Genomic DNA, 22,231 nt, shown 5'->3' on the forward strand with positions numbered 1-22,231 from the left:
GATAACGACAGGCTAAAGATTTCTAATTTCATTTATCTACAAGGAGATTTGATTCACGTGTCGGCCATTATTATTTACTGGAATCATCACGACCAAAACAGTGGCCCATTGTGGATGACTATTGCCTTCTATGCTCCAATTCAATCACAAAATCGATAGAGGCACGATAATTAAGTCTCAGTTGTCAACAGCGAGCTCTAAATAATACAAATTAAGTGCTCTCGCTGTATCTGAACGGTTTTGTCTATTTTGAATATATCTGTACGGTTTTGTCTAGTAAGCTCGAAAAAACGATAAACTTATAAGTCACTGGCACTCTACTCTTCAACCAATATAGCACTCCTATTCTTCAACCAATATGAAACTAAATATCAATATCAATACTCCTAGAAGTCAAAGACTCATGAACCTCCTTCTAACACCATTTTAATAAGAATTATTCATTTTGAATATGCTTAATTTTATCCTTTTAGAACTTTTAAACCCCTAAAAACATCTTTGAGGATAAAGATAATGACAAGACTTCAAGTCACTACGCCTGTCTCCTTAATTATGCTGCATTTTGGACAATACAGATGATGAGCTGCTCCGATACCTTGGTTAGTTGGCTTAAAATTTAGCTGGACTGACCTATAGTAGCTTGATTGACGTTAATTACATCACAGACTAAGAATAACATAAACTAAAGACAGATTATAAAAGATATAAAGCAAACACCATATAAAAAATTTAAAATAATGACAAGCATTTCAGAATTTTTATATCCATCTTGATGGTTTCAGCTGTACCTGTTTTTAATGACAACCTTTACCGATGACTCTCTGTGGGACAGGGCTGTTGGCCAGCACTATGGAGAGTTGTAGACACCTCAACTGACCCATTGTTTACCTTCATATTTATGCCTGAAGGCTCAATAATTGCTTGTCAACTAGAGATTGCATTTACTTAACGTAATGCATAGATGATGGGCTAAAAACTAGCCAGCTGATGAGATAATAGACAAAAAAAGGAAGACGTTGAGGAGATACCAGACAATGTGGAACAAACTTCTTTTTTGGTGAACGAGTTAGGATCAACCTGACGAATGATGGAGTACAATTTCATTCCCTTAAAAAAATACCTCAATGGAACATATTAGCAGCAAAAGATGTGAAGATTGGTTGCTACCATGTTGTAGAATATACACATGCATCTCGGTGTATAATATCACGTCCCCTTTGTTCAGTAGATGCTACAACAAATGTGGGTCAACAGTCAGAAATAGAGCAAGAACGAACCCATCACATAACTGAAAGCCGATACATTGGATTTTAGCACATGATGACTTCGTCTTCTAACTGTTTGTATGTACAAATATCGGTTCAAGGTTTACGACTTTACAACAAAATTTTGCAGATAGCAAGCAATCACCTAGAATTACCTGGTTTGTAAAAACTCCTTACTTCGTGCCACAAACAAAGCAATGTATCGGATGCATCTTCATTCCAACCACTGATGCTGAGTTTTGAAATATCCAGCAGTGTCTTCAGCCATTCTTCATGCAGAGTGGAAAACTGGGATCTTCCTTCACTTGACTTGAAATTCTGACTAATCGTCAGCTTCATTTTTTGACTGGCACAGCCAGCAACTTGCACAACTGGTCTGGGAAGGCCTGCCATTAAAGCTACTTGTAGCCCATAACTCTCAGGGCAAGCTCCAGCAGCAAGTTTGTAGAGAAAGATAAGGTCTTGGTCCCCGTTGTAAGAGATCCCATCTTTTGGCCTAAAAGCACAGGCCATGTGTTGCAGACTCACACGAGGATGAGATGCAAATTCTTTAGTAAGTGGATGGTAATGGGTGGCAAAGAGCAATCGACAGCAAACCTTTTCCACAAGATGGCGAAATACCTGTTGAGGTAACACAGTTAAAATGTGTCATATCAAGGACACCGATAAAAACACAGAAATCTATAAATGGAATAGCACACTCGAGGATGTCGAAGAAAGATCCTTATATCAGTAGCAAATCTATAAATAAAAAATAGATTTGTAATGCAAAAGCAAAGGTACAAATTATGCTTTACAGATGGCAGTTTTACATATATGTTGTAGCACTTCAAATCATTCACATGTATGCTATCTTCATATTTATCTTCTTCGTGAGTTAGGTAAGTGCTATTTCCAAAAGCTTAAGCTAATAAGAGGTCAAAGGTCAACAAACTTTCTGCAAATGGACCATATACAAACGAATTAAATGGCATGTGAGACGAAGTGATGGAGAAAATAGCACCAAGTTCTGGAAACATCGACTTCATGATAATGACTTAAGTGACCATTATTCCCCAAAAACTTGGAATGGTCAAAAAGCAACCAACTTTACAGACTCAAAGCATAACCAGAGAAAAATGTATGGTTTTATCTGATCAGATATATCATTTTTATCTTTTCCTAGTCTCATGCTGTATAGGAAAATTAACAAACAAATACGATCGCATACTTACAGAATAAGCAATTGCATATCCATCAAATGTGCTTGTTCCTCTGCCGAGTTCATCAAGCAAAACAAGAGAATCTTTGGTGGCATTGCGAAGAACTGATGCAGTTTCTGAGCATTCAACAAAGAATGTACCTAAAATGGCCAATTTGAAATTTAGTACATGCAACATATCAACTTTGAGTAGGTTCATTAAGGACAGGAAGGGCACTGACTTTCGCCAGACATGATTCTATCAGTTGCACCGAGTCGTGTAAAAATAGTATCAACAGGAGACAACAGACATACTTCACAAGGTACATAGCAGCCCAGCTGCAAACAAGAATACATCAACAAAGTATGTTACTTTTTGTTGTTTCCTTTGACATCAACCTGCATACAGAGAGGATACAAACAAGTTAAACCATAACCTGGGCCAATATGACAGCTAGACAAGTAGCTCGCAGTAAAGTTGATTTTCCACCCATATTGGGTCCAGTCAACAGCAGTGCACGAGGATGGCAAGCCATGGAGTCTTCACCAAGATATATGTCATTGGGAACCAGACCATTCCCATTGTCTGCAACAGCATAGGGATGCCATAAACCCTTCATGTGAAGTATTGGTCCTGCATCATCTTGGTGTAGATTTGTTGAATAAGAATTAGCTTCTGAAAAAGTAGGCCTGCTCATGGGCCTACATGATGAAACTGTGACGGTAGCGAAAGCTTGTAGCACATCGATACGGTTGAGTGCATTTATGATATGAGACCACTCAGTAGCTTTCCCAGAGAAAAGCTCAACTAGAACAGCCAATGTTTCAGCATCTGAGTCTTTCACTTTGTGATCCTAGCAACATTAATAAAGTCAATATAACACCGCAATTCTACCCATATTTTGGTGTGATTATATGGCATATAGAGGAAGCTAAATGTATGAACGAATAAACTGTGCAATTAACCTATACAATAAAAAGAATGATAGCAAAAGCAAATTCTTAAAAACCATCAGAGACAAGTTTACAAGGTCTACCATGGGATTATAATAAGATTTTACTCATTGAAAAAACATGAACAAAATTTGAGGACAGAGAAGACATCTGATGAAAAAGTAAATGATGGATAACAGCAAAATCATTAGATCATTAGAGATTAATGGCCGTAGATATTTTTTTTAGCATTGTCACAGATCAGTATAAAATAGGGCACAAGACACTCATAAAAAACTGAGTGGCATCAAACTTATTACTGTCTCAAGAAAATCACTTCAAAATTCAGATCTATACCACATGCTTAGCTAACTTTCCCAATTCTCCATCTGATGCCAACTAAAAAGAACTTGCACAACAGCATGTACATGACAAACCTGGTAACGCGGAAAGTCGTCATCCAAAGCTACTTCAAACTGGTGAAGTAGTTCATCAAGGCCACTGAGTGTTGGAAGATTGACAACCTTCGATAATGATATTATACCATGATCTTCTTTTTCTAAGGCATTTAACAAGTCTATTCCAATTCGAAGGCCTTTAACAAGAGACCCAAATGCTTTCACCTGAAAAAATGTGTATAAGCATAATTATTTTTGACTTGGTGTATATCAAATTCCTTGTACCATGAAAGCCTTAATTGTAATTGACACACACACACAGCTATAAACAAAGAACTGTAACATCATGAAAAGAATCAAAATATGATTGTATGCAAAGCATCTCCTAAACTAATTGCATTCCTAAGATGGATGCAGATATGCCTCTGGTATCATGATATGGAAAGAACATGACCTTGACATAATCAATATCATAGAGATTCCAATGCTAGCCACAAGCCATATACAAAATATTTACCAAGTAATTTTTCTATGGATGCCTTGCACCTTAGCTGTCATAGGTGCTATTGTAAACATTGCCATACCATCTGTGCCAATATATCTTCTTTCTTCCAATTATTATATTAATGATAACTTGTATCATCATTTACCTAGTTATAACAATAACTATTTGCACATGTAGTTGTTATGATCATGTTGTAATTTTCCATATAGACTTATTACTTCCAAAACCCTGTTCTAAATGGCAACATGTAGATTATTCGGTCAAACATGTTACCTGATCAAGATTTAACCAGATCAGTTTACACTGCATCATTAAAAAAATAAGAACTCTTCCATCAACAATTCTTCCTATTCAAAGTAGAAATCATTTTATGCCTCAAACGGAAGGGTTACCATTTGCATCAATCATCCACAGAAACAAATTAACTTTAACATCTCCAAAAATTTGAAAGATTTGATTTTATGAAAACCTTATCTACTGCAAGGAATCTATAGAATGAATAAACATAAGAAACATTATCGACATAATCAAGAAACTGTTCTCAATGGTTGTTCATTTTACAGATTTTACAGTACATTTTAGGAATCAAACACTGTCCATTCCTATCTTGCATGATATCTGAATTCTGAGATAAGAAAAATATTAAAACCCACAGGAAAGATAATAGAATAAATATTACCCGCTGCTTCAGTACTCTTTCTCCAACAAATGGCAAAAGAAGTGTAGATGAAGAACCAACAGTGGATCTAACTCGTCCTAGTAATCGCTCAAGATCTGGAAGCCTACGTAGATACCCAACTATGATGGAAATAATCCCTGAATGCTTTATAAATCCGTCCACAATGTTGAGCCTATGATTGACATCAGTAACATCTTTGAGTGGATGGCAGATCCATCTTCTCAAAAGCCGCTTACCAGATGCAGTTATGCAGTGATCAAGATGCTTGTACAGTGTGCCTGGATTTACCATATGGAGACATAATAAGAAGACATTAAAAAAGAGTATCTTCATTGGAAAGGAAGAAATCTCTCAAGCAAAAATCAATGTCTAAGTAGGAGATTTGTCAGGTACCTGACAAGCTACCATCAATATTATTGCTGAAAATCTCAAGATTAAGCAGTGTCTGGCCATCCATCCTCAGACAATTTCTATATACATGGTAAGGTAAAAGTTCTCCATTACGTAAAGTATCATCAAGCTGGTCCACAAGAGGTCAAGAATCAGAATTCTAAAAGGCAATGATGAGGAGAGAGAACTACCCCACTATTGTTGCTGGTTACAGATGGCAAAAACTTTAATTGCACAGTTTCTATTTCATTATGAACAATCACATTGCACTATTAACTTCAATCATAAGCAAGTCAAATCAATCAGCCATTTTTATACAACAAAAAGGCATGCCATATAAAGAAATTTAGAACATGTTGCCAACCTACCATTAGCCTTGACAAGTGATCAATGAGTCCCCCAAGAGCACACAAAATGAGATCATGGTTCACAGAATAGTCGAACACCGAAGACCATGAACTAGAAGATCCTTTGAAGTATCCTCTAGAATTAATCAATTTCATAATTTCAGAGGCCGCAAGAAAATCTGCATTGGGTGTTGTGGGAGTCAATTGTGTTTTCATCGAACCTGCACTTGGAAGAGACATCAGCCTGATAGTGCACATTCTTTGGTTAAATATAATCAAGAAAAAGAAGCATAACTGATTTAGGATAGATCCTTCTCCACCATCCTACTCATGTCTAATGCTGCATCACTAGGAAAGCAAACTTTTCTAAGCATTTCCTCACAGAAACGTGCAGGATAGCTCCTTTTCTATTTTCTTTTGTTTAACATAAACCTGAAGCCCATCCGGGAACCTCCCAGGTAACTGATTGCACTGCTTATACTATTTTAACTGGTCATCACAATTAACTTTAGATGGATGACTTTTCACAATTAATTTTCCTTTATTTCTTCCTTCTAGCAGTTGACTTTCTTTAAGAAAAAATTCTGAGTATTTCTTTCTTATTCATTGGTTTCATCACTTTACCTGCTGAAGCATATTTTGTTAGTGTCATGTGAGTCTCTTTGGAAAGTCCTGCAATAATTCAGAATAGCGATTTTAAATTTTTAATCAGCCTAAATGATGGGTGGTTGGATGGGCGTGAGTGTAAGTGTGTCCATACCTGATCTTTCATAGATAATCTCCCTTGGCGAAATCTGACAAATTCAATAAATTAAATGTGTATACAAATTTAGAAGCATGAAAAAAATGGATGCAGAAACATACTCACTTGCATCAGCAAAGCACCCAATGCTGCAAAGTTTTCATCACAAATGGAACCCACCCAAAACTTCAAAGCAGCATAATCAAGGAAAGCAAATCCATAAATGGTAGAACCATTTCTAGACCCACAGTCTTGCTGAACAAGGATCATAAAGCAAGATTAGACATAGTAATGCTAACAAAATAGAAGTTGCAATATTACATACTTTGAATTAATATACATGAACAGAATACCATCTTCGGTGTCAGCCATAATGTAACGGACAAACTTCTAAACAAGATGTTGGATGTAATGCTTATGTCTGTCCGTTGTCTTTTGGCATGTTCATGCCTTGTATAGCAGGTAGAGGGGCGGCCGAAGGCTTATAAGTCCCATTTTAGTTGGGTTGGTGGCCTCTTTAGGCTTGTAAATAAAGGTTGTGTCATTTGGACACGTTCGAGAGCTTTTCGGTCTGTAATGGACCATTTTACCCTTTGTTGTGCAACTATTCAGAGCTTGTAAAGTCTGTTTGTAACTTGCATTGTCTATAAAGTGTTTTTCGGACATGTTTGCTTGTGGATCCCGATTGAGGCGTTCTTTTTAACCCGTTCTCTCTTTTGTTGGTCCTAAGGGACAATGGGAGGCTTCGGGGAGGCTGACCTTTGCGGACGGACGCGCGAGGGTGCCGCACGCCTTAAGCAAAACCAGCTAAGGTCGTGACATTATGGTATCAGAGCCGGACAAGCACTCATAGAAACACTTGACATGCAAATGTGGGGGACCTAGCGGGGCTGCATTGAGGGCAGTCAGCAACGCGCGACCGTTTGAGGGAAAACGGGCATGGAGATGTAGGGAAAAGAGTCGCTCAGAGGAGCGAGCATCTGAGATTGGCATTCAGAGGAATGGCCAACCCTTCGCGCAAGAGGCACCACGAGAACAGGCAAGCTTGGAAGAATTTGGAGCGCACAAAGGTTGGGATGGCTGAGTTTGAGCTACGGCTCAACGTTGACAACCATACTTGATGGTGCTCTAGGCAGGCGAGGCGCTTGGCAAGAATGAGACCATCCAAGGTGGAATGAGTTGCTCAACGACCAAAAGAGTTATGCAAAGCTCACAGAGGTGAGAGGAATTGCTAACTCGAAGAATTTGGTACTCATGCATGGGCTTGTATGCGGACGATGGAATGTTCGTGGCCATCCCAAGGCGGCCGAGACTCGGCGCCAATGGAGCATTAAAACTTTCTTTTCGGCATGCAAAGGATACGTCCGTAGAAGGCTGAAGTGTGCAACGAGTTCAGCATGTTGCTAGGCCTTGAGGGGTACAGTGGTGGCTGTATTGACGTGGAGGCGCAATCTAGCAAGTGCGTTTGCAAGAGGCAGAACAATGCACAGTTTGTTCAGCAGATCGGAGTAGTCCAAGGGGATGGTGGTCTCCAAAACGAAGAGAGATATTGCTCCAACGGGATAGTTATCCAGGAGGGATAAGTCTCGGCACTCCAGAGGGAGAATCATGTGAGACAGACTTCACATGTTGAGGAGGAGTACCTCACGAACAACAACTCCACGAAGCTCAATGGACCGAGCAAGCAGCGAGGAGTTGCCGCATGATCTCGCTCGAGAGAATGCATTGGTGGATGCATTGCGAGATCAAGTGGGGGAGCGACCTGAAGCAACTTAAATGAAGGCACACTTAGAGTCGATATGGAGATCGGACTCAAGGGAGGGTTGACCCGTGGAATGGTGGGCGCGAGGGCCACCATTGACTCAATGCAAAAACGAGGAGCGGAGCAACTTGGGTGTAACTTGGCGAAGTACCCAAGCCGCCTGAAGGGAGCCAGCAGAGAAGTTGGAACATGGAGCAGAAGCACAGTGCTTTCCTTAGACAGAGGTCAAAGACATGAACTCTTGCAGAGGCAAGGGTAGGATCATGTTGTTCCATGGGTCCTTCATCCTGACGGAGCGGACTCATCTTGCATGGTGCCAAAGACGAAGGGAGCTTCGCGGCACATGCACCTTAACTCGGAAGAGCATTTGATGGAGGAACTAAGGCGACTCAACTTGCGGAGGCGAAGTTGGGTTCAGAAGGCCTTAGCACGGGGCAAGAGGACGCAGAGGCGGGTACTCTTGAAGAATATGCCACAGTGTTGCCATTCAAGTTGCTATGAAGGAAGCAGTGCGCAGCGGAGATTGTGCTGGTAGGGGCAGAGGCCCAGGATCCAGACAATGGTGCACAGATTACAGTGAAGTCGGTGGACTTCGAGAGCTATTAGGCGACGGACTGTCCTAGAGCGGTGCTTCATCTAGGTGTGACCCAGGAGTGGGTGGATGAAGGTCGATTGCCAGAGGAGCGAACAAAATCGAAGGTGGAAGGGACCCTGCGATGTATTGGCAGAGGCCACACATGAAGGGTTCACAATTCGAGTTTATTCCACAAGGATCAGAATGCAATGGAGATGTCACCAGGAGGCGACATGGTGCAGCGGATCGTGGTGGAACAGTTCGTGGCAATGCGATACACACAATCCGTCCCGTGAGGGATGAGATCATATGGAGGTATGATCGGGAGTTACTGGAAGCTCCACTTCGATGAACAACACGACGGCAAGAAGGGCTATGGATTCAAGGAGTGAAGGCCATGGTACCGCAGAGGCGGGTCTTCCGGGCGTGCATCGAATTTTGCATCGGATGAAAGCCTTGGTCATCAGCATATGGGGGCTGTGTTCCACCAAGGGAAAAGTTCGAATGCAAGTACCAGTGAGTTCCATGGGAGGGACTTGATCATACAGAGGTATGATCGAAGCAGCTGGAGAGTTGGACTGCTCCAGAGCTTATATTCGCTTAAGGGAGCCCGACAAGTCAGAGGACAAGGTCGAGTAAGCGAACGTTGCTACCAAGGAAGCTAAGGAGAACAGAATCGGTGCAAACTCTACAACGTGATGGCAGAGGCCATGCATGGGAGTTGCAGTCTGTCTTTCCATCGACCAAACAGACTGCTTGGAGAACACAGAGGTGTTGAAGCAGGTGGTCGAAAGGGGCGAGGAAACGACGACGAGTCCAGAGGGACTTAGCTACCCAAAATCAAGCATCAGTTAGAATGGAGGTGGACTCAGAGGAGTGCCACGGAGACATCTCTACTGATTGTGAAGAAAAGGGATACAGAGGCGAGGCGACGGATAGTAGGGCCATGGGCATGCCAGCGCCATGGTACCGCAGAGGCGGGACTTCCGTGCAAGTCATTGATCCCTTGCTCTCATGGAGGGAGAGCGCTTGGTCGTAAAAGGGGCCGAGGAGGTGGAGCATGCAGAGGCAATCTCCAAGTACCGAGACAAGGCTGAAGGGCAGAGGCCAAGAAACTTCGTAAGACCGATGTCAACAAGTTTCTCATCAAGATAGCCGTAAGTGAAGGACTTCGGGTCATGCAAGAGTGCACGACCAAGGAACGAAGCAGGCAGTACGCAGTGCTGTACCTTTGCTACTCGGTGGAGTAGGCGGCAGGGTTGATGGAGAAGACGGTACAATCCCAAAGGCGACCTCATCTATCAGAGAATTACTCCACGTTGGGGTGAAAACTTCCTGCATTCCAAAAGTTCGATGGCATTGAGAAGGTGAATCACAGTAGCCAACTCAACGCAAGGAGTGCAAACACTTCAAGTGCTTCAGAAGTGTGAGCAAAGAGCAGGCGAAGACTAGTAACCAGCTCGATGCATGAAGTACAACCTCGAGGAGGCGGGCGAAGTCAAAGTAACCTTTGCCTTCTCAACTCTTAAGAGAATGGGCGAAACCGAGTACCCCAGTTCTCTTATCTATCCAGCAGAGGAGCTCTGCACAAGTTCAAAGACCCTTCGAAGATAATGGAAGACAATAGTTGTCAAATCCTCACCAACGGTGATCAGTGCTACTGAGAGTAGATCGTCCGCTTCATTTCCCAACGAAATGCCAATCGAAAGCGGAAGTGATGCGAACCTACTTGGATGTGACAACTAACTGAAAGAAGAGTCAATGAGCAAATTTTGTGGAGGAAGGACCCAAAACTTCAGAAGTTTGCGAGGCGATGCTCGTTAAAGCTCCAACAAGCATCCACCCAGTTCAAGCAGCATGTGGAAATTTTGAGAGACTGGCGCAGAAAAGATGGTCTTTTCCTTCATATGGTGGATCCGCAAGAATCGACAAGGATCAACACAACTCAGCCAACCCCCCTAACAGAGTCAGAGTCATTGGTGAGTTGTAGCAGCATGGCGGATTAAAGGGTCGACTACTCAAAAAAACAGCAGCGTAGAGCAGCTGGGAGCCAGGAGGCGCATTGCAGCTGGAGCGGAAGATTGAAGACTCAGCAAAGGCGAAGAGTTGCAGTGTTCACAAAGGCTTCGACGAGGACGTCGAAGGGATAAGTGGGGGAGAATGTAACGGACAAACTTCTAAACAAGATGTTGGATGTAATGCTTATGTCTGTCCGTTGTCTTTTGGCATGTTCATGCCTTGTATAGCAGGTAGAGGGGCGGCCGAAGGCTTATAAGTCCCATTTTAGTTGGGTTGGTGGCCTCTTTAGGCTTGTAAATAAAGGTTGTGTCATGTGGACACGTTCGAGAGCTTTTCGGTCTGTAATGGACCATTTTACCCTTTGTTGTGCAACTATTCAGAGCTTGTAAAGTCTGTTTGTAACTTGCATTGTCTATGAAGTGTTTTTCGGACATGTTTGCTTGTGGATCCCGATTGAGGCGTTCTTTTTAACCCGTTCTCTCTTTTGTTGGTCCTAAGGGACAATGGGAGGCTTCGGGGAGGCTGACCTTTGCGGACGGACGCGCGAGGGTGCCGCACGCCTTAGGCAAAACCAGCTAAGGTCGTGACAATAAGGCCCATAACTATGAGTCTATGAATGGATAAGATAGATACCATCCCAGGATAGACATTTGCCGAATGCAAAAGCATGTAGATGAAATTATATATATGTATATATATGCTAATCGATTCTTTGTTTGAGTGATTCTTTTCTTATGTTTAAGATTATTCAATATTTTGATTTTCAAAATAACAACGAAGACAATTTAGAGAACAAAAAGGCTAAAGTCTGCAGTGGTAAAGCTCTACTTCAAATTCATCACACTGTTAAGTGATTAGTTAACTAACATCAGAAAGAACATGGTTGGGTTACAAAACAAATGTCGAACAAACTCAATGCTATATTCATAAACATGATTTGATGTTTTCATCACTCATCTAAATAGCAGCCTGGTGGCTGCAGTGGCAATGGCCACGGCAGTTTTAATTTCAGGTTGGGAGGCAGTGTATGTGGGGCATTGGTATATAGCTGAATGAGACTACGACGCATCCTAATGGTTATTTGGCCCAATCTTCTATTTACGGCCACATTAAGAGATTCCCACTCTTAGATGTAATGAGTTGGAATTGCAACTTCTTCTACAAAACATTAGATATAACAACAACAACAACAAAACCGTAGGTCCTAACTATTTGGGATCAACTACATGAATCTTTTACCGCCATTGAAATCTGTAAATAAAAAATCATATGACTAATTAATTTTAGAATACTTAAATTTTTATTTATAGTTTTTATTAAAATCTTTTTAGGTCTTCTTCTACCTCTTCTCGTACTACTAACATTAATCATTTTACCGCTTCTGACTACCGCATTCGAAAGTCTCCTAAGGACATGCTCATATCATTTTAAACGATTTTCTCTCATCTCATCTTCTATCGAAGAGATAATCAATTATTCACGAATAAAAATATTTTTTTTCTAATCTTTCCTGATAACTCCACACATCCATCTCAAAATTCTCATCTTGACAACACAAACATTTTGTATATATTGTTCCTTAACTGCCCAACACTCATATCCACTAAGCATTGTTGATCTTGCAACTGTCTTATAATTTTTTTTTAATCTTGAAGGTATCCGATGATTACATAAGACTTCTGACGTCCGTCGCCATCTTAACTATCCTGTTTTTATTCTATGAATAATATCTTCATCGATCTCTCCATCTTGTTAAATAATTAATCTAAAATACCTAAGGCCTTTACTTAAAGAGACTTCTTGTCCATCCAACTAAACAATATTCTCCCATCCATTCATAGAATCACAAATTATATTTTATATATTCAATTTTAATCATACTTAATCTAAAACATTAGATAAAGAAGTTTTAAAATATTTCCACTATACGCATTTATTCTTCACATTATGGAGTCTATCTATATTACTTGGATGTGAGGTATACATTAACATTTTAATATTAAGTCCTTATAAGGGCATGTAAGCCGATTACTTCCAAGAAAGAACATGACGTCTTGATATCATAAACAAAATGACTTAATAGAGCTTTTCCTATCTAGTACCTAACATTTACACTCTAATAGCCTAAAGCAATAGGACATAATTGAAACACAACAAGATACAGGTATTAATAATTCCTAATAATTAGTAGTAAAAAGAGAAAACAAGGAGCAAATCGTAAATAAATGACAATCAACATAATAGAGCTAATACAAATAACAAAAGGATGGCAGACCTCTTTCAAAGCAAGAAGGTGGACTGCTTCTAGTCCAATACTACCATCAATCGGAGTACATGGAGTGGATACACTAACAAGCTTTCTTTGAATGACCTGATGTTTAAAACATGTACCAGATGTTTAATGAATAACATTGTGTGAAAATTCATATGAATTTGTCTAACATTTAAGTACACAAATCCAGAAAGTTAAAGGAAGTGGAGTAGCACTTACAAACATGGTGCATGATCAATTGGAAAAGTCAAATTAGTCATGCAGCAAAAACAGTTGCAAAATACATAATTATTTGTCTTGCATTATTTTTTTTATTGCATAATTCAAAAGCCCAACTGAATAAGGAAAAAAAACAAAAAGAATATGAAGATTACTATGTCAAGTCACTCTTAAAAAATCACCATGGTTCCTGTGCAAGACAGTACATCAACAGCATCTGACACAATATTAGGCATGATTTTTAATCTCAGATACTGGGCCCAAACCCACCATTGGCCAATCCAGTATGGGCTTGGTTTGTACCAATGCACTGTGATTATCATGCTGTTTAGATAAAGTATCATGCGAGAGAGAGAGAGAGAGGCTCATGTTGTTTCGGTGTCGGTGCTATAGTTGAATCCCCAGTTGACAACTTACTATTTCAGTTCAGAAAGTTGAGTTTCGATTTCAAGTCTTGTTGTCGTATCAAAATGACGCTCTGGTGCTCTAGCTCTAAGTCATAGAGAGACAGAAGTTATTGGCTCTACTATTCCTACCTTAGATACTCGGATATACAGATAGAAATGAGAAATTCCATGTTGCAAGCAATTCTTCAAGTTCAGTTCGAGGACTTGCAGCCGCTCGACGAAAGCAGGAATCGAAATTGATAACTAGAGTTTTAACCCTAAAAAACCAAAACAAATGAACCCGACCTGACCACTTGAGAGGGAGGGATCAGAAAATACCATTTAACACGTACTGGTCTGGCAAAATTAAAAACATTGGTCTGAGATCAGACGATTGAAACAGACAAATATTGACTTCAAGGTATATTTATTTTGTATATTATGTTAATAAAGTTCATCAATTTTAAATTTAAATAAACAACTTCCAGAACTGAAACACTTGACTAATCTACAAGCCTCTTAGGGCACCTAGGTTAATGGATAAATCAAGATCAGGCAGTCAAGCTTTTCCTAAAAAAAATTGCCCTAATACAAAATTAGATTAGCCACCTTGTGTCTTTATTTTAAGCAACAGGAAGCTGCCAGTCATTCACAACCTGAATAATCATGAACAGAAATGAAAGCAAGGATACTCAAAATCTGTAGCAAGAAAACAACTCTCTAGTCCCAGTATTCAGTGCCAATATTATATGAAGACACTGGATTTAATTGTATTGTTGCAATAGAATCATAAATTAATGAGAATAAGAAATCCCTGAAAAATATTTGATCAATTACTTGAACTTATTCCAATATTTTTTTTCCTTTTAAGTATAAGCTTGCAGATTTTTGCATTACAATATAGAGAGAAAATCAATCAGCACGGTTCATGTTGGTGCAATGTGCCACGAAACATTAATGGAACTCAAGCTATGGAAGTACCTACTCTAGGTACAAGACTAGGAAAAAGAGCCAGCAAAGATGCAGAATGCTAAATGTCAAGATAACAAAACAGAAGTGTTGGGAAGAATGGATATGGGTAAAAAATCATGCAAATAAAAATGAAAGAACTTCCGAACAAAAGGGCGGCTATGAAGTATTTACTAGCAGCTCATATAGCACAAGATAGAATGACTATAAACAACCCAGACTTTGCAAGATGAACAAAATCTAAATGTACAGTTCATGTTATGGATCATGACTCCTAATTATCTGAATTTTTCTATAATTCTCTTTGGTAATTGTTTTCCATAGTTTTATTCCATTCAAAATTTCCTCAAATAACAGCTTGAGTCAGGTTTTGAGAAATGGTGTTGTGTTTCTAACTCTAGGCTCTAAGGATTCCCTGGTATTATGCAATTAATTTTGGAAGTTGTTAATGCAGAATCTCACTGGTTGCTTTGAAAAAATTCCATCACAATGTATAATACTGCCGACCTATATGATGCTTTTGTTAACTAAATAGTTTTTTGTTGCCATAATATACATACCATCACTTTTTTCAAAACCAAAAGGGCAAAGGGCAAAAAAGGATTTAAAGCTTAAAAGCAATATATCACAGAAAATACATACAGAAGTTGCTCCTCTAGCTTTAGCTTGCTCTGAGGTTTCAAGCTGTTCCATTCGTCCAACTTTATACCTAGGATCAGAACACAAGTTACTAGCAAATTGCAGCTAACAACATCAACTCATATAATGTAACAGCAACATCATGCTAATTATTAGAAATGTGCTTTTTTTCAGGTTAACTAATATGTTACCGATTGAAAGCAACTGCGATACAGTCAGGTCTGTAAGTTTTCATGCATAATGCTTAAATCATATATTAACTGACACGAAGTAATTTATCCTAGAAACAAGTCAATGCTGCTATCAGGATCAGCAAGATGATCATCGTCAAAGCAGAAGTATTGATTTGTTATGTATTATTTGACCATTGTTATGACAAGAAATTGGACAGCAGGACAAGATTATGCTCTCACCCCCTAGCTGTGAGTTTCAAGACAGCATCATCTATCCCAGCCTCAGAAATACCAACCTGTTCAGTAAGAAGTAATATTAAACAATTTCCTGCAAGAAGTTGCTAGAAAAGTTAAAATCAGAACAACTGGCATGATACAAAATCCACACAAGCAAGAACATCATCAGTGGTCTACAGACTTTAATATCTTTCTACATGTCACATTTACTATCCTTAACAACTACCAATTTCCTGTTCTATCAGCACTCAAGCTTCTAACTTTATCCTTGGTAGATAACTGACAAGCCTCTCTGTATCCTTTATATGCTCCAAGCTGGAACTAAGGGCCTATGATTTGTCTCTTGAGTCTCAGCATGTTAGGCAGAAAAATGTGCTACTACTCTAAATGGTTGGATGTAAATTGTTCAAGCATTCAGGTGAGAAATGTTAGACAGAAAATTATATTTAGTTAAAACAATGCAACTATAATATGATATTACTGAGGAACAGATAGATGGCTACAAAGATTCATGCATCTATTTACAGATATTTACATCTCTCAAAGGAGCTGGTAGTATGAATTAGCTTTGAATCTAACTTCCAACATAGAACAGTGTCATCAGGGCCTGACAAAAATGATGGGTTGAAGATTCCCGTGAATACTTTATTCACAAAATAAGGCTCGTTAAATGTGAAAGCAATGCCTTATCCCGCATTCCTATTTTATATCCCGCAACTCAATGATATAAAATGTGAGTATTAGGATACACTAAGAGCGAGATGAATTAATGTTACAATAAATCTTAATCATCTTTTCATTTCGATCAAGAAAACCATATATCTGAAATACTATCAATCGTAACGAATAAGAATTACCAAGTAAAGTAAATGATGATAAGTAAATAAATAATTATAAATAAAATTAATAGAATAAAAATAAATCAATTTATAGTAGTCTGATTTTTTAGATTTATATCTTCTATTAATTTCTCTTCTCGATGCCATTAGCTTCTACAAATGATTTTTCTTTCAATGGACGAAGATTGATTTTTTTTTTTTTTTTTTTTTGGACTTAGAAGAGAACCTTCACACGTACTCTTTTACGAAAAGTCTCTTGCCTTCTATCATATAGTATCATAACTAAACTTAAAAAGAAGGAAAAAAACTCAAACAATGCTGAAAAATAGAGTTGCAGTACTTCACAAACTCAAGAATATATGCTCCATCAGCTTAGCCTAAGTGAGATATTTATAGTGATAAAAGGTTTAAAAAATAAAAATAAAATTTTAAATTATCAAAATTTTAAAGTACGAACAATACTATTACTGATTTTGCACAATAATATCGAAATAATATTTAGAATGAAATCGTAATTCTAAACTCTATAAGCAAAGTTAAACCAAGCAGGAGAGTTTCTTCTTGTTTATAACTTGACACCTTTGATAATATTAAAACAAAGATAACAAATCAGATACCATAAGAGACCTTACATGTTTAGTAAAAATCAGCTACTTCACCATGTGCAGGACATAATTTGACATCTTTACCAATAGGACCATTCATGTTCACATCAATTATCAAGAAAGGCATCAAGAAGTCATAAAATGTATGAGCTCTCCAAAAATTTTATATTTCCTCTTCCCATTTTAGTGGTCCTTGTGAACTCAGACAGAAATGATCCTGTAAAACAAATATAGCAAGATATAGTAATCACTGGTTCGTATACTCCATTGTGGGAAGCATATCCCTCCAAGATTCTATAACTATAGGAGAAAAGATGACTTCACGTTCAGCAGAAGACAATAAAGTGGCTGCTGCAAATGAAGGTTTGTGAGCATTAATGGTCTTTCTAATGGAAATAAATTACTCCATTAGGTTAAACATCTCAAATGTTACACTCATCAACTCTTTTCTATATTTAACCATTTTGATGTTTAGAACATCTTGATCACTTACAATCGCTAGTCTTGCAATAAGAATCAAGTATTATTAGATAAAAGAGAAAAGCAAAAGCATGGCATATTGCATAATGATAAATCTGGTGAAATCAAGAGCGATGAGACATTATATGTCAGAACCTCCTTCTTTTTCATATTTCCGGATATAAATGCATGTCAATTTGTCAACAGCTTTTCACCGAGAAGTCACTAGATGTAATTTACCCATTTGCCCAATATTCTGAGAAAGTTTGTCAAATACCATGTTATTCTTGTCTTTCTCAGGCAAAGAAGCCCAGCCAAACAAATATTTGTATAAATGAAAATGCGGGCAGGATATCATAAAACAATATCAATATAATGCAGCATGGACAAATTTAAAGAGAAAATTGCACACAACAAGCTAGAAACAAGAGAAAGTTGATAAGGTGGCTAAATAAAAGGGTTTCCTAAAAAATAATTGATGACAATAATGGCAAACGAAAACTTGATCAGAATCTGTCATTTAAAAGAAAATAGAAGTTCATAATGAAAAGAAAATGAACTACTTCATGTTAAAGAAAAAAACAACATTTCAAATAAATAGGGACAAGAGAACAAGCATGTCTCTAAAATTGTGCAAGATTCAGTGAGGTTACCTGTCTGCATTTACCAACACCACTAATGGTCATTTTCCAATCAAGCTCTCTTTGTCCAATCTCAGCATCTAACTCATATAGCTCATAGAACTTGCCCTTGAATTTAGAAGTTGAACAGTATGATTTGTTAGCAACTTCTGAAGTTCCATCTAATGAAGTAGATAATATTAAAAAAAAATGCTAGATATAAATAACAGGACAAACTGAAAATTGATCGTTTTTCAAAATAAGTAGTGACACATTCAAAACACCGTGATAAGAGAACATGAACCCTCAGATTCCCCATCCAAGAATGCTTAGAAACCACAAGTTTAGAGATGAATAAAAAAAATTATGAATATGTCATCAAATAGGCTAACAAATTAAATGGATAAGTCTCACAAGAAAGATTATATTGGAAAAACTACAAAGTAGTATTACCAATCTCTTGAAATGAAAGATGATTAAAGACAATGCTCATATAGTTTCCATGTGATGATCAAGTTTGTCTTGTTTCAAAATACTGCTGCTCTTCTTAAATTAACATTGATGAAGCATTATTAATCAAATTAACTCTCTCTGTGGACACATTCATCCCCAACCAATGTTTTCTTTAATCACCTCCTTTAATCCCTTCTCTGTTCCTATCCCTCTACCCTCGATATAACTGTCAAAATAGCTTATTAGTGGCAAACAGCTTGCATAAGAATTGATCAAGATAAATCTAAAGTATAACTGTTTTAGGCTTTTAGCACATATTCAAATAAACTTCACATAACCGTAGATTTTATAGGAAGATACCACTTTAAAAAAGAGGACAACATCCATATATTGACATTTGACACTCCAATACTGCCTTTGAGATGCGGACATTTTCTTCAGTGCATCAGGTGGAATGTACAGGGTTCTCTTGTCATATAGTGGGTCACTTGGTCGTCTTCCATTCGCATCCCTAATATTGGAAGGATTGAGCCAGTCAAACTTGCTGCTTGCACTTTCACATACTTCTTCCTGAATGTGCTTTCCAACAACTGAGTCAAAATCTGACTTCAACCTTTTGCCAGAACCAACAAGAAGAGAACTCTGCTTGTCATTAAAATCAGTCAGACCATCCTGAACTCGCTTAAGACGAGGAACGAGTGGGCGTGTAGCTGGAGTTTCTGGTCCCAGAACATCTGAATCAGGTCCAAAATGCAGATCCATTCCATCACACTTTTCTTTAAATATTGAAGTATGTGTTTTTGAGTGCTCATCAGAAGGCATTTCATTTCTCACACGACTTTTTTCAGCAGAATTAGATTTAGAGTGACGTATAAAGGAACCACTGCCCTCTTGGTTCCTGTGAATCATAAAAGGACAAAACTCATGAAAAGCAACTTGAACTATGTAGCCTGATTAAACCAAAAAGAACTCAGACTTCAACAAAACTCATGAACAGCAACTTCAAATATGTAGCCTATTCAAACAAAAAAGAACTCGAACTTCACTGGGATTAACATGACCCATTACAACTAATGATTGCCTCCAGCCATCCTGAAGCAAAAACAATTAAATCTTCATACTGAAAACTGTTTATAAAACATTATATGATATGAAACAATTAATGTGCAAAGCATCATCATACCTATATGATAAATATGAATAAATATGAATGTTTGATGTCAGAAAATTGAAAAAAATACAAACCAAAATATTTCACCTTATCGGAATTTAAAGATTCTAATTTCAGGCTGCATATTAAGTCATCAATTAAATCATAAAGACACAATGTAAAATCTTAATGGTATCATACAAAACATATAGTGCTCTTTATTCTTCAAGCACATAAATGTAATGACCCAGGCCTGATGGGTTAACTGACCTATCAACTTTGTTTTTTGGTCTAAACCACTGACCAAAATACTTAAGCTGAAGTTGATAGTAATACACTCATCAGACCCTTATAAGTCAATCTTAATCTTGTTCACTTTCGATGTGGGACTAATCAGGGGTGTTACAAGCACCCCCACTCAAAGGCTTGACGTCCTCGTCAAGGCCCAATATAACCCAGATCATGCCCTAGCATAGTGTGTGAGGCGTAGCCCAGTGGTGGCTCCACGCCGTGACGAGTCCTCTGACTTCGTCTACGGGTAGCCCTTTCATACTCGAGCCCCCTCACCATGCTCGAATACGAGCCTGATGGGCTAACTGGCCTATCAACTTCGTTTTTTGGTCTAAACTACTGACCAAAATGCTTAAGCTGAAATTGATAGTAGTACACTCATCAGACCCTTATAAATCAATCTTAATCTTGCCCACTTTCGATGTGGGACTAGTCATGGGTGTTACAAGCACCCCCACTCGATGTGGGACTAGTCATGGGTGTTACAAGCACCCCCACTCAAAGGCTTGATGTCCTCGTCAAGGCCCAATATAACCCAGATCATGCCCTAGTATAGTGTCTGAGGCATAGCCCAGTGGTGGCTCCACGCCGTGACGAGTCCTATGACTCCGTCTACGGGTAGCCCTTTCCTACTCGAGCCCCCTCACCATGCTCAAATACTAGGTCGGCTCTGATACCAAATGTCATGACCCGGGCCTGATGGGCTAACTGGCCTATCAACTTCGTTTTTTGGTCTAAACCACTGACCAAAATGTTTAAACTGAAGTTGATAGTAATACACTCATCAAACCCTTATAAGTCAATCTTAATCTTGACCACTTTCGATGTGGGACTAATCAGATGTGTTACATAAATGTGGAACTTTTAACTGTTATTTCAGTTGTAATACCACAGTAGCCTTCCCGCGTTGCTTTGTTTTCCAATCGTGCAAATTTTGGGTCATCTGGATGCTAAATAACTATAAGTGTATGGAATGGATGTACTTCTGGAGTGCAGTAACTTTGTTTCAATGTGATGCAAAACATAGTGCTGCTAATTCTTAAGATAGTCATGACCCATCTACATCTAATAATTGGGTAAGCAACAATCTTAAATAGTAAACTATTAAACAAGACAAAGGAACCAATAAGACAACAGCAGACCAAATTAGACAAGTGGCACACACTTCTGACTGATTACCGTGCAAACACAACTAGATATGCACCATCTGCAGTGTTTCACATCGGAGATGTAAAAGGGCGGTGCATGATTTAGCCTATTTTTTGGTTATATGCTACCAATCTTCAGTTGTAGAGCAAATCAGATCACAGCTAAGAACACATTCAGCACTCTAGGGCCTACTTTCAGGAGGGAAAGAGGGAAACCCGTAGATCCTCCAAGTTGTGATCATAAGGATAAGCTACTTTGCAACAGCTTGACAAAAAAATAAGAGGTTCTTCTGATTGAGAACGATATGAAAGAACATAAAGCCCGATTGAGCTAACCGGTGTCACAAGGTACAGATAAAGCATCAAACAACCTGGGCAAGAACAACAACTAAAGAGTTCACAATCAATATTATAGAAAACCCTAGATTGACGAATAAGTCGAACTCATACCCCTTTCTGAAGCCCTCGGATTTGTTTTCTTTCACGAACTTGCGCATGACACTCGAAAAAGAGCTAGCGCTGCGGCTGTCATCGCCTTTGATCTCCGGGGCCCCTGCCGGGAAGATTTGGCAGCAGGGCTTCTCGGGCGGAGTGTCCGTTCCTCGAATCTCTGGAAAGCGTTCATCGGAGGGCTTCTCTGCCCCCGCGGAGCCGAAATGCGGGCCTGGCAGAACGTCGGACAAGGGCGAAGGGCCGTCGCACCTTCGGTTCTCCGCCGAGGGTTTTTTGAGGAAGGCGAGGATGGACGTTTGCCGCTTCTGCATCGTCCTTCGTGCGGCGAGGAGCTAAACAATTAGAATTGGAGACACGACTCGTTATGTGATACTTATACGGGAAGATAGGTTTGGCGCGAAATGAATTTTCCACAACAGAGAGGGAACCAAAAGATAATAATTTTGCAAATATGCCCTCAAAACGGTCATATCTGTGTAAATGCCCTCAAAACGGTCATATCTGTGCATATATATATATATATA

At 38.9% G+C, this 22,231-nt stretch overlaps 1 protein-coding gene across 2 annotated transcripts; it reads right to left on the bottom strand.

Moving 5' to 3' along the window:
• Nucleotides 1-1,045: 1,045 nt before the first annotated feature.
• On the bottom strand, nucleotides 1,046-22,031 carry LOC135678738 (DNA mismatch repair protein MSH7-like). 2 transcript variants are annotated; one of them, XM_065191864.1, is made up of 18 exons: nucleotides 21,705-22,031; nucleotides 19,026-19,563; nucleotides 18,246-18,341; nucleotides 15,693-15,748; nucleotides 15,283-15,349; nucleotides 13,070-13,165; nucleotides 6,566-6,694; nucleotides 6,458-6,491; nucleotides 6,322-6,369; nucleotides 5,719-5,918; nucleotides 5,354-5,480; nucleotides 4,961-5,238; nucleotides 3,816-4,001; nucleotides 2,883-3,299; nucleotides 2,688-2,784; nucleotides 2,480-2,607; nucleotides 1,421-1,886; nucleotides 1,046-1,231 (listed from the first exon to the last, which is right to left on the bottom strand). In XM_065191864.1, exons 1-18 carry the CDS (start codon nucleotides 22,016-22,018, stop codon nucleotides 1,164-1,166), a joined length of 3,345 nt encoding a protein of 1,114 aa, XP_065047936.1. In that variant the 5' UTR covers nucleotides 22,019-22,031; the 3' UTR covers nucleotides 1,046-1,163. The 2 variants fall into 2 exon arrangements, with proteins under 2 accessions (XP_065047936.1, XP_065047937.1); XM_065191865.1 differs by lacking the exon at nucleotides 1,046-1,231 and having other exon boundaries at nucleotides 1,262-1,886.
• Nucleotides 22,032-22,231: the final 200 nt, after the last annotated feature.

The sequence above is a fragment of the Musa acuminata genome, chromosome BXJ1-7, assembly GCF_036884655.1.
Source record: "Musa acuminata AAA Group cultivar baxijiao chromosome BXJ1-7, Cavendish_Baxijiao_AAA, whole genome shotgun sequence".
NCBI classification, from domain to species: domain Eukaryota; kingdom Viridiplantae; phylum Streptophyta; class Magnoliopsida; order Zingiberales; family Musaceae; genus Musa; species Musa acuminata.